Genomic DNA, 15,585 nt, shown 5'->3' on the forward strand with positions numbered 1-15,585 from the left:
GACATGGTCCAAAGTATCATTCCATCTCGAAAAGTCTTGGTTTTGTCTTGCACTAGGAATTAATTTAGATAGGCTATAAATAGATGTGAGAATGATACAGATCGGACTTTTCTGAGTCATATTGTTTTATTGGTGTCCAGTCATTTGGACAACCAGTAAACATGGGTTATTTTCTGTGCAAACTCATCCTATCCTTATTTTCTTATTTTATATAGTTTTGTTTAGCACACATGCCCTTTTGATCCATCAAAAGGGTTCGACCTTGTATCTTCACCAAGTGCATGGTTAAGAAGTTTATGGAACATGGTGGAGTTAACATCTAGACTGGATCATCCTTTACAACACCCTAAGGTCCTAATGGGTGAAAAATGGACCGATCATGATTCAAAAGGCTTAAAAATGAAGGGGTCTTAGTGTTCACCGAGCCCATTGGACAGTCACTTCACAGACATGTAAGACATAATGAAGGAATCATTTGGGGGGAAAAAAAGAGTTGGGTCCCATGTGAAGTGTTAAATAAATCATGGGAGATAGGGATATGAATTCTTACTCTCTTGCAGCTTCAAGATCAAGTTGGAAAGTGCTTTCTAGAAGCCTCTGTAAGTTAATACACAAATAATTAGGGAAGGGTAAAATATCATTCCAAACCATGATTATTGATAGGGGAAAAAAAGAATACTCTGAAAGAGAAATATGCACTACAAACAGAAAAAAGTCATAACCAGATTTGGGATTACTTGCAAAGAAAGACCATCCATAATGCCCGCTTCACAAAATGGAACAAATGCTAAGTACGCGAAAAGAAGTCCCGCTTCATATCTGACATATATAGGAGGGTAATGCAGTGTAGTTAAGGAAAAAAGCTAAACAAAACCAACATGACTCAAACTTCCAAACCAGTTACATGTCATCTGCTATTCCGAAGGCTCTCTTATCCATAGGAGTGAAAGCACCAGCCGCTGATGCTCGTCTCCACAGTCCCTCTGAGAGTGTTACAGGACCTTCTTCTAGGACCGAGTACCTAACAACCCAATCAACATATCCAAATAATAATTTCATTGAAGATACGGTAAACTTGATAAGTTTTTGCCAATGCCTAACGAGTTTTCTCTCACATAACTCTAGATGCAGCATATCTTCTAAATACTATAAACAGTCATATATGTACATTAGTATTAGTAATTAAAGTAGCGAACTAACTCCACTTGTGTTAGCACTAGGCTTGCATTGTTGGTCCAAACTTAGAAGATGTAGGCGAGTGGCATAAAATAGCGTAAGAACCTTAACATGGTCACCAACTCATTGGTTATGAGAATGGAAAATTAGGATTCGTATTCCTGACACAAGCTTGGAAGATGTGGTTGAGTGGCATAAATTTCTTTCTATTGACACCTACAACTATGTTGGGTCCCATACCCATGTTGTATCTTCAATTCAACAGAAAATGCCTTGACAATATCGTATTAGAGTCTGTGTTTGTGCCTTACATGCTCAACACATATAAGATCCTAATTTGATGGAAGAAAGTACATAAAAAATTAGAAGAAAATAATATGAAATTAACTAGTGCTCCTTAGCCTGTGCTTAGCACAAACATTCAATGAATCTGATAATATTCAATAAATAAAATAGAAATAACAGAGGATGGTACTTAGCATACCACTTGACATTCTTTGTGGGCCCACTTTCCTATGAACACTTGACCCACCCTTCGGTGGACCTATATAGAAAAAGTCAGTCAGATTGGTGAATCTAGCCATTGGATTTGAACAATTTTCATCAGGAGCTTAATACTTGTTTAGAGGCCTGTTCATAGAGCCAACCATGACGAAAAATGCTTGAAACCCATTGATGGATTTAGCTGATCTGGCCAATACCTACCGTGCAGATCCATCAATAAGTGGCTGTTTAGTAAATATCTCCCTAAATTAATGAGGAGGTTTACTTTATATGCAACAAATTCAAGAATAAATCAATTCTGTATTCTTCTTTCTGTTTTTATAAGGAGAACCCCCTGTTAATTAGGATAAAATTGGTGGGGTGGAGGATTCCATTAATTCCACATTTATAACGAATGCCTCCATACATCACAAATGGATGATTCGATGGCAAACCCATCAGTACCACAGAAAGGACCAAGTGCTACCGAACTGATTTTCACTAGAGAGGAAAGAAATAAAGTTTCTTCTCATACCTTACATCAACAGAAAAAGCTAGGTCACGGAGCCTTGGAACTAGGTAAGCTAGATCTTTCTCCACTGTTGTGCTGCCAATATCTTATACAATGTTAAACAGCAAAAAATTGCCGGACTATGCTAGACAAAGTATAATATGTCCAACCAACATACTTGAGAACAACCGATGCAGGTCCAAGACTCTGGTGTAATCTGTCACGATGATGCATGTACGCTAGACCACTCATAGCACCGCGAAGCAGCTTAACAACAAAAGATCTCCTACGTTTTATTGATAGCTCCAGGTCAAACCGATTCCAGATTTTCTCTCCTTGTGCACGATCCTCTGACATTGCTTCGCTTTTAACTTTTGCATAGTCTGCTGCACTATATTTGCCATCATTACGAAAAGCAAGCCACTGTAATGGAAAGTTTTTGTTTAAATTGAATCTAGCAGAAGTATAGCAAAATACTTCACATCTTAATAGGTGACAAAATAAACCTGTTCCCCAGTTTTTGTTTCAAATCCGCCAACAAGCATCTGGATATTCTGACAGATATCTTTGGAATCACTCTGCAAGGATGTATAAGAACTATATTAATAAGCATGTCATTCAACAACGCAAAGCCATGAGTGCTGAATTGTAATTTGGAGGAGTTCGAAATAAAAATAAAGATCTTTTGGTGTTCTGCCATATGCTTATTTCTTACTTGAAGAAAAGAATGAGCATTTAGCTCATTTGCAGCCATCATATCTGCCTCAATACCACCAGCACGCTGTCCAGGATAAACCTTCATTGGTAATAAAAAAATAAAAGCTCAGTAATAAACAAATATGCCTTAAAATCCCAATGACTTGGGCTAGATTAAAACTTATAAAGAAAAGGGCCACAGGGCTCACTACATAATGAATCCAAATATATCATTTGTGAATCATAGACTGCAAGTATGAAGTGAACAGATGTTTCTCGTGGACTTTAAATCTCTTAGTCCCCAAGCCTTCAAATTTCATCACTGTTAAGTATAAAATTTAAAATATTGAAGTGCCAAACAATCCAAATAAATGTTAATGACACCTATTAACAGAGAGGATTGGGGATTACACTATAACATCCCTAATTTCCCAAATCATCAAATTGATAAATTTATTTTCCAGTATAAGACAATACATTCCTCTATAGAGACCGTGCAGGTTCGTTCAGGGAATGAGATGTTTAGCCAAAACATTCCATGAGGGGATAATAATTTCAACCATGAGCACAACCATTTTAAGAGAACATTCAAAGATGCTGCTTCAATGGAGGTCTCAAAAAGAAGTCAAGATAGGTTGAACTACAAGTAACTGATTGCAAAAGGGGAAGGGGGGGGGGAGGGATTACCTTAAAAATAACCCGTGTCCCTCTGAGTGGTCCCTGAGCTACTCTCCCTTCATAAAGCCTACAATAAAACTGCCACAGATAGTATCAGCAGAAAGAGATGGGCACGCTAATGGTCAGGTCCGTTTCAGGTATAGTGTATTTGGGACTATGTGTCTAGTAATTGGGTCTACAAGATCTATCCATACCTGAAAAAATCTATCATGGACAGGTGAATGCTATTGTCAGAAATGCAATTAATGCATTGCACATTGCAATCAAACAAAACACAACATAGGCCAGTGGTTTTAAATAGTTACATTAAAACATGGAAAAGAGGGGGTGAAAATAAGGGATCTCGAAGAATAAGGTGGTGGAACCTAAAAGAAGAAAATACATTGGCTTTTGCAAATAAATTGATAAAGGAAAAATAAATGTGAAACTTAAAGGCAAATATCACAAGAACATAGAATGAAATAGCTAAAGACATTAACAGAATAGCAAAAGAGTTCTTGTTATTGTTTGTGGAGCTTGATGGTATTGATCAACAAGGACTTACTATTAAACCATCCATGGGCAAAATTGTACTTTTCTATTAATAGGTTGCTAACACTAATTCATAAGGGGCATCTATAGTAGTTTCTTGTGGGAGAAAAATTGTATTTCCTTTTTTCTTTTCTATTTTGGTCTTTGAACATAGTGAAATTGGTATTGCTATGTGCTTTTCCTTGATGGTGGATTTTCCACATAAATCCATGTGTTGTCGTTGATTTCTCTTTCTTGTTCATTCTCTTCAATTATTTCACATCCTAGGGTTGAAGGTTGGAGTATTTCAATAGTTCCTTGGGGAGTCCATGGGAAAAAATCACACGTAAGGAAACTTGGTGGAATGTAGATGTCCAAGAGATATTGGAGAAGAAATTCATTACAGTTCATGGCAAAAAACTATATCTAAAGAAAACTCGGAAAAATATAAAATTGAGGGGGGGGGGGAAGCCAAAGAGAGTGGTAATTGAAGCTAAGCATAGGGCATAGGATGACCTCACAAGAAGTTGGATACTAAAGAATGTGATAACAATATATACAAGTTAGTGCAAATTAGGGAAAGAAAACTAGAGGTTTAGATAATGTTAGGTGCATTAAAGATGAAAATGTGAATATTAATCAAATATGAAGAAATTTGGGGAAATGTGGAGAGGATTATTTTCAGAAATTATTAAATGTGGACTGTTAAAGAGACTTAGGGCTAGCAAGATTTGATAACACATACTTTTGCAGAATTAAGGCTTCAAAAGTGAATACAACTCTAACAAAGACGAAAATAGGTATGAAAAGCCTAGGAAGGATAAAATAGGAAGCGAACGTGTCGTAGGAAACGAAACGCAAGCAAGAAAGAAAATCAAACAAACTTAAGGAGAACACAAGGATCTACGTGGTTCAACGAATTGCTTACGTCCACAGAGTAGAGGGAGATTAATCCACTATCAACGATAAAGATTACAAACTCTCAAACTCCAGAAACCTCACAGGGGAATCAAAACAATAAAAAATCATAAAACCCAAGCCTAAAAACACATAAAATGCTATAGAAAAGGTGTCTTTACTTCTAATTAGCCCCTCGAAGCCCAACTCAAGAATACTAGACATCTCAAAACCATGTTTCAAAACTCGACCGAGATGCCGCCGGAGTCGTCTCGGTATTAGGCATGGACAAGATGGACAGACAAGTCAATTTTTTGGACGAGATTTAAAACCCCACGTTCATTTTTCTAATTTTTGAACGAGACATCTCAAACGTATCAGAAAACTCGTCTGAGACGATTCGGTATCTGGCATGGACAAGATGAGACGTGAAACCGAGTTTTAAAGCCATGCTCACAACAGAATGCATTCTGTAAAATGTTGGAGTTGCTCCAATAGGCGATAAACTAACAGAAAATCGATTAAGAAGGTTTGGGCATGTTCAACAAAGCCCAATTACAACCCTAGTTAGAAAAAATATTCAGTTAGAAGATCCTAAAAGATACTAATATAATCAGAGCAAACCAAATACATCACTAGTCATGATGATCAACTCGAACCACACCAAAAAGTTCAGAAAGTAAATTGATACGTCAACAAACATAAATAATAAATAATAAATAAATAAATCCATAAAAGACTGCTCGATGTACAAGAAATCACCTGATCTTGACCTGTCCTTCTCCCACATCTTGAACTCTCAATCTCTCCATATCTTCCGAAGTATACTCCATGCTTGATCCCGACTGAAATGTAGTGTAACTGATGCAAATAATTTCTCCAATTAGATTCCAATAAAACCGAATTTCAGTTCGATAAAAACGAATTTGAAGAGAAGCCAATTAAACGAAAATTGTAAGTGGGAGATTGGATCAACCAATTCACCTAGTAATGTTCATGAATCCATAGCTTCCAACGAATCTTCCAACCTGAAAATCATCTGGATCAGTAATCAGAGTTGCTTTACAGAATGAAAATTTTCGACCTTTGAACTTCAAATTCGAATTCAAATCCTTGGAGGAGAAGTGAACCGATCCGTGGTAGAATGAAGAAGACGAAGAAGAAGGAGAAGAAACCCTAGAACTGATGGAGAAGCAATCGGGAGCTGTAATTAGCATTTTTTCTTTTGTTTTTTGTTCTTGATTGATGGATGAAAATGGCGCCAACGTGAAGAACAATGGATAGGGTGGTGGGAGATTTTACTAATTCCCCTGAAAAATTGATGATTTTAGATTTACCTCCTAGTAAAATACAAAATATTTAGATTTACCCTTGGCCGATCCTGCCAGTTTGACTCGAGATCGGACGAATCCGAGTCATGTGAATCGGAGAGGACATCTACTCGCTTGATCCCGTTTAAGCCGTCAGATTGTTACATAACTTGGCCGGTTTTGTAAATACTCGACCGCGTTAATCAATGCTTAATTTTAGGGTGATTTAGAATTTAGACATGAATATTGTTGAATGCATGCGGTTGGATACGCTCCTGACGCGACAAGGGCACAGAACCGTACATCTTTTTCTTGTGTATCCTGATGAAAAAAAATCGATGATTTTGTGCCTTACCACGTCAACCACATTACAAAATCATGTGTATTCATCATGTCTCTTTATATATATATATATATATATGTTTCTCTCGATTTTGATGAATATTTAAGGTATTCCTGTACTTTTTAACAGAATGGACACCATGGCCCTGTGTGGATACACCTCTCCACTTAAAAGTAAAAGTTCAATATCTCCCTGCAAGAGCAAAAAACCTCTCTACAGAAGAATAGGATTTTGGAACTTCTCAACAAAGAGTAAAAAAACATTTCCCTACAAGAACAAAAATTCATCCAAACTTTTACTAACTCCCCGCAGAGTAGAAGTCGTTAAGAAGCTATATCCAAATACACTGCATATTTTTACCAATCGCATTGCATCACTTAAGATTTTTCCCTTGCATTCCATTTGTATGACTGCATTCGAAAAAGATAAAAAATGTTGCACTTTTTTTTTCCTTCATCTTCAATGACATTATACACATGAGATAAGGTCCAGCGAACTATTAAGAAAAAAAAAGTTTACTAATTGAACTAATAAGGGACCACCTAAAAATTAGGGACTATTTAAAAAAAAAGTCTTTCTATGAGTGTCCCATCTTTACACTATATATTTATTGAGAAAGATAAATCATTATTTTCTTTATTCATTATTTATATAACTTTATTAAAAATATAATAAATATTTATTAAATATTATTCTATAAATTAATTTTATAATAGACTAAGTCTAGTCTTCGTAAGATTTTAAATCTTATTAAGAGTCGTTGAACTCACCTAGTAACATCCAAAAACATTATACTACCACAAAACATGACCCAATGCCACAAGGATGTAGAGGACAAAATTCTATGAACTTAAAAAATAAAATGTATTTCACCGTTAAATTTTAATTTTAAATTTGAGAGTTCAGTAACCATCCATTCTCAAAACCTTAAATCAAGTCAATATATATGTGGCATCCAGAGGTCTTAAAGAGAGCAAAATATTGTGCCAAACATCTTTTCAATGTATGAGTCAGAAGTTTTGAAACGGATTGATTTTTTGTGAAGATGATCTCTATGATGAGGATATCGTCCTCGTAAAAAATCAGCCCAATGTATCTAACCTCATCAAAAGTGGTTTACAAAAAATGGACGATCTATGATTCTTTAACTTGTAAAATAGGATTAGAAATTTTACCATAAAAATCATTCTCATAAAAAATCAGTCTATTCAAAACTTATAACCCCTATTTTGAAAAGTATTTGGCATAATATTTAACTTTCTTTAGGTCCTCCGTTTCCATATATATATATATTATTTATCTGATTGTTTCCATGAAATCCACGTGTTAAAAAACAACATCCTACTTACTGTGCATAAAGAAGACAACGGACGGTCTGGATCTAGCGATGAAGTCATAAGGTCCGCTTCATGACGTAGCATTATTATTTTCGTTTCATTAATCCAACTCCACAGAAATGGCCATGCTACCCGTGCATCATCATTGTCAAATATTAAGTATAATGTTTCCATCATTTTAATAACCCTCTTCTTCGTGGCTATTACGATTGTGCCACCAATTCCAAAGATCCTGGAATATTCTTTATGCTCTTCTTTTTATTTTTCCACACTAACGCCTTATAATTTTTTGAGTGATACTCAATTGCCTCACTTACGTGGATACAGAAGTCTCCGTTAGGACTGATAAAAGACTTCCACATCAACTTGACCACCTCAACCTCGTTGACTCAGGTCAAACGTAATAAAACATAAAACAATAACTCGTCATTCTGCCCATCGATCTCACAAAGATGAGAATAATCTCTCGATCGTCTTCTTTCCATCTCTCTCTATTTCTCTGTTTTAATTCTAAAGATTTAGTCTCTATCAAACAAAATACCATAGAGTCCTTTGTTGTTGAATCTATTATACCATTTAATGTAAATAGTAGATTTGGACTCGGACCATTTCAGTCCCCATCTCAAATTGAGTAATAATGTTAGTGTTTGGTTCAAGTTGGTAGAAAAATCAATTTTCTAAACTTGGATGTATCAAAAATCTTGAACTATTTTTCTTTAAAAAAAAAAAATTTTCAATTAGGCATTAGGGGTAGATCGATTTTTTATGATGAAAAATCTTTGACTATTTTTATTTTTTAAACAAATTGTTGACCAGGCATATGGGTAGATCGATTTTTTATGATGAAAAATATTGGACTATTTTTCTTAAATTTTTTTGTTGACCAGGCATTATGGGTTGATCGATCTTTTATGATGAAAAATATTGGACATGAATTTCCCATTTGAGTGTCATTTTCTGTTCCAACTTTATATCAAATTCACCAAATTTATTTGGAATTTCTTCTAACTTATCTATTTCTTTTTCTTTCTATAGATGCGGATTTTCGCTCTACTTTTCGATCTCAGATGCCACCTTGCGATCCCCTCTCCTCGTTCCCCTAGGTGTACCTACAACGACACCACTCCGACGCCCAAGTCAGAGATTTAGTACAAAAATGAGTTCAATTTGGAGAGGGGAGAAAATCATACATTTTAGCTCATTTGTCCATCTATATATATAGAGATGAGACCTTAGGACTTAATTGGATCCCACTACCGATTTTACCCTTCTATATCCATATCAAACTCGAATCCATAGGTGCCACGTGTCACCCCTCAGTTCCTAGTGAGAAATATCTTCCACAATACCCCCTCTCGGGGGTTTGGACTTTTAGTCCGAGCGCTCGAGAATAAATGAATGCTACTATGTGACACGTGGTCACGCACCCCATAACTTATCATTTTCTGATTATTGATTGCGCTTGGTGCCATCATAAACCCGATCTCCAAAGCCAATAGATATAACCCCCTACGGTCGGGTTTGGAACATAAATCATTTAAACCCACACCCAATGGATGGACTTGCCTCCCTTATGAATCAGTCGTTATATAAAAAAGACAAAGACGAGTTAACCCGACCCTGATTGATCGGGCTTGGTTCCCTTCACTCGCCAAGATTTTCATTGCGTGCCGACCCCCTTACGGTCGAGATTTGCTCCTATCACGAGCCAGGATTTTCGTTAAATAGTAGAATACCCGATCGAAATCCCAGATCGGGTTTGGATCCCAAAATGATCCAAGATTTTGATAAATAATAGAATAACTGATTGAAGTCCCGGATCGAGCTCGGCTCCCTTGATGGGCTATGACTTTGATAAATAATAGAATAACCAATCGAAGTCCCAGATCGGGTTCGGCTCCCCTGATAGGCCAAGGCTTTGATAAATGGTAGAATAACCGATCGAAGTCCCAGATCGGGCTCGGCTCCCCTGATCGGCCAAGGCTTTGATAAATAACAGAATAACCGATCGAAGTCCCGGATCGGGCTCGGCTCCCCTGATCGGGCAAGGCTTTGATAAATAACAGAATAACCGATCGAAGTCCCGGATCGGGCTCGGCTCCCCTGATAGGCCAAGGCTTTGATAAATGGTAGAATAACCGATCGAAGTCCCAGATCGGGCTCGGCTCCCCTGATCGGCCAAGGCTTTGATAAATAACAGAATAATCGATCGAAGTCCCAGATCGGGCTCGGCTCCCCTGATAGGCCAAGGCTTTGATAAATGGTAGAATAACCGATCGAAGTCCCAGATCGGGCTCGGCTCCCCTGATCGGCCAAGGCTTTGATAAATAACAGAATAACCGATCGAAGTCCCGGATCGGGCTCGGCTCCCCTGATCGGGCAAGGCTTTGATAAATAACAGAATAACCGATCGAAGTCCCGGATCGGGCTCGGCTCCCCTGATAGGCCAAGGCTTTGATAAATGGTAGAATAACCGATCGAAGTCCCAGATCGGGCTCGGCTCCCCTGATCTGCCAAGGCTTTGATAAATAACAGAATAATCGATCGAAGTCCCAGATCGGGCTCGGCTCCCCTGATAGGCCAAGGCTTTGATAAATAGTAGAATAACCGATCGAAGTCCCAGATCGGGCTCGGCTCCCCTGATAGGCCAAGGCTTTGATAAATGGTAGAATAACCGATCGAAGTCCCAGATCGGGCTCGGCTCCCCTGATAGGCCAAGGCTTTGATAAATAGTAGAATAACCGATCGAAGTCCCAGATCGGGCTCGGCTCCCCTGATGGCCAAGGCTTTGATAAATAATAGAATAACCGATCGAAGTCCCAGATCGAGCTCGGCTCCCTTGATCGGCCAAGGCTTTGATAAATGGTAGAATAACCGATCGAAGTCCCAGATCGGGCTCGGCTCCCCTGATCGGCCAAGGCTTTGATAAATAACAGAATAACCGATCGAAGTCCTAGATCGGGCTCGACTCCCCTGATCGGCCAAGGCTTCCCGCTACACCAAACCCCTCGGTTGGGCTCGACACCAGTGAAGGGCTAAGGCTTTCTGCTACACCAACCCTTCGGTTGGGCTCGGCACCAGTGAAGGGCCAAGGCTTTCCGCTATACCAACCCCTCGGTTGGGCTCGGCACCAGTGAAGGCCCAAGGCTTTCCGGTACACCAACCCCTCGGTTGGGCTCGGCACCAGTGAAGGGCCAAGGCTTTCCGCTATACCAACCCCTCGGTTGGGCTCGACACTAGTGAAGGGCCAAGGCTTTCCGCTACACCAACCCCTCGGTTGGGCTCGGCACCAGTGAAGGCCCAAGACTTTCTTTGTAGGCCGACCCCCAACAGTCGGATTTTGCACTAAGTGGTCCCGTATGACCGACTTAGGATGTGAACCGGACTCCCCATATGAGTCGGGTGTGTGTCAAGTTCTTCTGTTTCCTGCATCTTTAAAGTAACAGTAGACACGCAACACTAATACTTGCATAAACTACTAAGGCAATTAGTTTTTAATCCAATGTTATCGATCTGTGTCACTGCTTAAAACAATGTGGTTTGACCGAACTTGATTTATAAATCAATCTCTTAAGTCAAACCCACTCAACTCGTTGAGTCGATGCTAGTGAGTTGGTGTTGGTTTCCCGTATAACTCGGTGAGTCGGGATTAAATTGAACCCCCACATAGATTTTCCCATAATCCATTGAGCTATTTGACTTGGATGAATTCCTAATTATTCGTTACACTATTCGACAGAGTCACCTTGTCTCGATCAAAATTTTGAATTACAAACTTAGTAGCTCGACTTAGTGGAATCCCTCAACTCACAGAGTTTCTAATTAATAAATCCGATTCATCGGAGTCTAGTGACTCGGCATGTCGGGCTTAGTTAAGCCCCCAATTTATACCATTTTACTAACTTAACTAGATCCCAACAATCATCAACATCACACTTGATGCAAACCACTTACCTTTATATCACGACCCCACTTATACCATATGGCTTGGTAAGTCGAATTTGGGTTAAGCCTTCAAATTACATCATTTTACTCGATCAAAGTTCTAAAATTTGACTTTTGAGTCGAGCTTGCACTTAACCACCTGAGTCACTTTATTTCGAACTAACTCAAGAGATAAATTGGGTCACGTGGCACCTTACTATAGGCGCGACTTAAGCCCCCCGAGCAATATAATCGCTCGGCGCCATACATTAATTGACTCGATTGAGTCGACAATTAAGTAACTTAGTGTGACTTGGTGGGAATTAGGAGTCCTATATTAGACTCAAATCTTTTTTACCTTTTATTTCTTTAATGTGCACGCACCACACCTCAATATTTTTTAACCACTTTGCATATTTTCCTCTCCCAATATTAAGGAGAGATTTACAAAAATGATGTATAATCAATGCACCAAATCCAAACTCAATTCCCACTTTAAGCCCTTCTTTATGCTTCTGCTTGATTTTACTAAATGGTTGCTGATTTTAAAGAACATCAAAAATTGATGTGGATGTCTCACAGCATCACTCATCAACTTTTAATGAGCTGTACGCATTAAACCCACTTTCTTGTTTTTTTATTTTTTTCTTTTCATTCAAAATAATTTAAATAAGAGGTAAGTAAAAGTACCTGCATGTCACTGACTCACTGTACCTCCCCTTAACACGTTTCCTGTAACTTGCTCATGTATCATTAAATCCCTGACGATATCATTTCTTCAACATTTCTCGGAAGTGAAGTTACCGAAGTTGAATAAGGTTGGAAACCGCCATTAATGGCTTCCTCTTCTTTAGCAACAGGATCTTATAGATAAAAGAAAGAAAGTGTTGATGCATCCACGTCTTCGACCCCTCAAGTTGGAGCTCCTCAAGAAGTCTGAAGGTAGGTCTACCAACGTGTTTGATTCACGTTTCGCAGCACTTGATTATCCTCTCTATCCACTCAGAGAAATCTCCAACCCTTTTTCGATTCCTCCATAATTAGATTGAAACTAGATCTCAAAGAGAGATCCTTAGCTCTCACTCTCTCATGGTATCAGGCTATGGAATAAACGACGCTAAGGGATCTTCCATCATTCCTTCACTACATTAGCCGTACGTATGAAAATGACGAATTTGGGGTTGCCATCGTCTTCCATCTTGGGAAAAGGAGGAGGGAGAGGGCGTTTGAACTGACGATCTTGCATGCCTCTCTTCCCCTTCGCTTGAACCACCAAACATGTTCCCTTTGTTGCTGTTGTTTGACAGACCGCCGCCATTAATTTTGTGAAAAATGTTGAAAAAATTTCTTTTTCGCAGTCTCGTTTACTATCTCCCTCTGTTTCTACGTTTTTTCTTCAATTTAAAAGGTGGATGACCATACAAATTATCAAAAACGACTCTTTTTTTATATTTCTCCCGAATACAACAATCACTTTTTCGAAATCTTCACCCGTCCATTAACCCCATTTGGTGAAATCGTAGTTCATATTCGAGTTCCCACAGACGACGCCAATTGTAGATGCGGATTTTCGCTCTACTTTTCGATCTCAGATGCCACCTTGCGATCCCCTCTCCTCGTTCCCCTAGGTGTACCTACAATGACACCACTCCAACGCCCAAGTCAGAGATTTAGTACAAAAATGAGTTCAACTTGGAGAGGGGAGAAAATCATATCTTTTAGCTCATTTGTCCATCTATATATATAGAGATGAGACCTTAGGACTTAATTGGATCCCACTACCAATTTTACCCTTCTATATCCATACCAAACTCGAATCCATAGGTGCCACGTGTCACCCCTCAGTTCCTAGTGAGAAATATCCTCCACACTTTCCCTTTATTATTTTTCGATACATACCCTTTTCATATCTTACTATCCAAATAAATATTGAAAAAAATAAATCAAACAACAATAACAAGATAAAAAAACAAAAAACAAAAAAAAGGAGCACAAATAGAATCAAAATCAATAATTGGAAAATCTAAAAAATGAGGCTCTAACATAAATAATAAACAATGAAATTCATGTCCAAGATTTTTCATCATAAAAGATCGATCTGCCCATAATGCCTAATCAACAAAAACAATTTAAGAAAAATAGTTCAAGATTTTCGATGCACCCAAATTCAGAAAATTAATTTTCCTAGCTACTTAAACAAAGCAACAATAACAAGATAGATAAAAAAAATAAAATAAAAAATAAAAAATAAAAGAACACAAGTAGAATCAAAATCAATAATTGGGAAATCTAAAAAATGGGGTTCTAATATAAATAATAAACGGTGAAATTCATGTTCAAGATTTTTCGTCATAAAAGATTGATTTGCCAATAATGCATAATCAACAAAAAAAAAATTGAAGAAAAATAGTCCAAGATTTTTTATACAACCAAGTTCAGAAAACTGATTTTTCTAGCAACTTAAAACAAACAACAACATTATTACTAAATTTGAGATGAGGACTGAAATGGTCCAAGTCCAAATCTACTATTTACAGTAAATAATATAATGGATTCAATAACGTAGGACTCTTTGGTATTTTGTTTGACAGATACTAAATCTTATTTTGGGAAAGAAGACTATTCATCACAGAGATGGGCAGAATGGGTTGATTTTTTCTAATTCAGTATTTGATTGTTTTATGTTTTATTACACTTGACCTAAGTCAATCAGGCTGATGTAGAAGTCTTTTATCAATCTCAACAGAGACTTCTGTATCCACGTAAGTGAGTCAATTGAGTTTGCCACTTGACGAGTTATTTTATATCGACTCGACATTTTAAAACGTTTGAGATACCTTATGTTTTTTAACTGATGACATGCCCCCTTGACCTCATTCTTCTAATGAAGATTAATGAAAATAACCAAAATACCCTCATATCCCACCTCCGCATAATTCTCATCTTCAAACTCTTAGGGCCTGTTTGCATTGACTTCTCTAAGTGCTTCTGACTCTTTACAAGAGTCAGAAGCACTTCCTCTATCGTTTGAACATCCGATGCTTTAAATCTCCCGTGTAATTTTTATTTTCAATTCAATAAAATTCATCTTCAATGTATTATCTTCAACCTCTTAACATTTCTCTTGAGTTTTCTATATAAAAAAAATTTCTCTATTTTCAATTTTTCTAAAATTCTTATCATATTCTTAAGATTTGAAGGGTTTAGGAGATAAAATCTTTGAGATTAGCATAAAAAAAAATATTACTCCAGAATATGACAAAGTTTGGGATGAAAACAAAATTAATTTCAAAGGGTAACATCTCAAATATTCACAAAAACATCAGGATATGTCTAAATCACTCATATTAAAATTGATGTAGGTAAAAATATTATCTCACCCCAAACTCGAATCTCTACGAAAATCTTCTCTCTGATTTTCAAAATAAGGCCCTCCAATGATTAAGTTTGCAAAAATAATCTAAGTGCAAGTTAAAAAATAAATCAAAATTTCTTTACTTGTGTGATCTTTCCTGTATTTATACAAAAGTTGATCTAGGAATATTATTGTAATTAAAATTCTAACCAGACATGAAACTCTTCCATCTGAATTTGCAATGATCCCTCATCAATTCTATAACATTCCTTCATTACCAAGGTTACTCGATTATTCTTTTAACGTTATCATGTAATATTTTACTCTAGTTGAGTCTTATTTTAGATTCAAGGGAGTTGGCACAT

The 15,585-nt window shown here is 37.4% G+C and overlaps 1 protein-coding gene across 2 annotated transcripts in view; it reads right to left on the bottom strand.

Annotated features, from left to right (window-relative positions):
- LOC147391607 (Protein kinase superfamily protein) overlaps nucleotides 1-6,234 on the bottom strand; it is a 12,998-nt gene extending 6,764 nt beyond the window's left edge. The window contains exons 1-10 of one of the 2 annotated variants that reach the window (XM_086458531.1): nucleotides 5,936-6,232; nucleotides 5,714-5,812; nucleotides 3,554-3,611; nucleotides 2,886-2,966; nucleotides 2,677-2,748; nucleotides 2,349-2,593; nucleotides 2,195-2,266; nucleotides 905-1,021; nucleotides 738-819; nucleotides 551-597 (exon numbers count right to left, since the gene is read on the bottom strand). In XM_086458531.1, the coding sequence (XP_086314657.1) occupies nucleotides 551-597; nucleotides 738-819; nucleotides 905-1,021; nucleotides 2,195-2,266; nucleotides 2,349-2,593; nucleotides 2,677-2,748; nucleotides 2,886-2,966; nucleotides 3,554-3,611; nucleotides 5,714-5,812; nucleotides 5,936-6,168 (1,106 nt within the window). In that variant the 5' untranslated portion in view covers nucleotides 6,169-6,232. Of the gene's footprint in view, nucleotides 1-550; nucleotides 598-737; nucleotides 820-904; nucleotides 1,022-2,194; nucleotides 2,267-2,348; nucleotides 2,594-2,676; nucleotides 2,749-2,885; nucleotides 2,967-3,553; nucleotides 3,612-5,713; nucleotides 5,813-5,935 lie in introns of both variants that reach the window. The other variant, XM_086458532.1, reaches the window with a different exon arrangement.
- Between the last annotated feature and the right edge of the window lie 9,351 nt (nucleotides 6,235-15,585).

Source organism: Akebia trifoliata, chromosome 11 (genome assembly GCF_017979445.1).
Source record: "Akebia trifoliata isolate Shusen 1 chromosome 11, ASM1797944v1, whole genome shotgun sequence".
NCBI classification, from domain to species: domain Eukaryota; kingdom Viridiplantae; phylum Streptophyta; class Magnoliopsida; order Ranunculales; family Lardizabalaceae; genus Akebia; species Akebia trifoliata.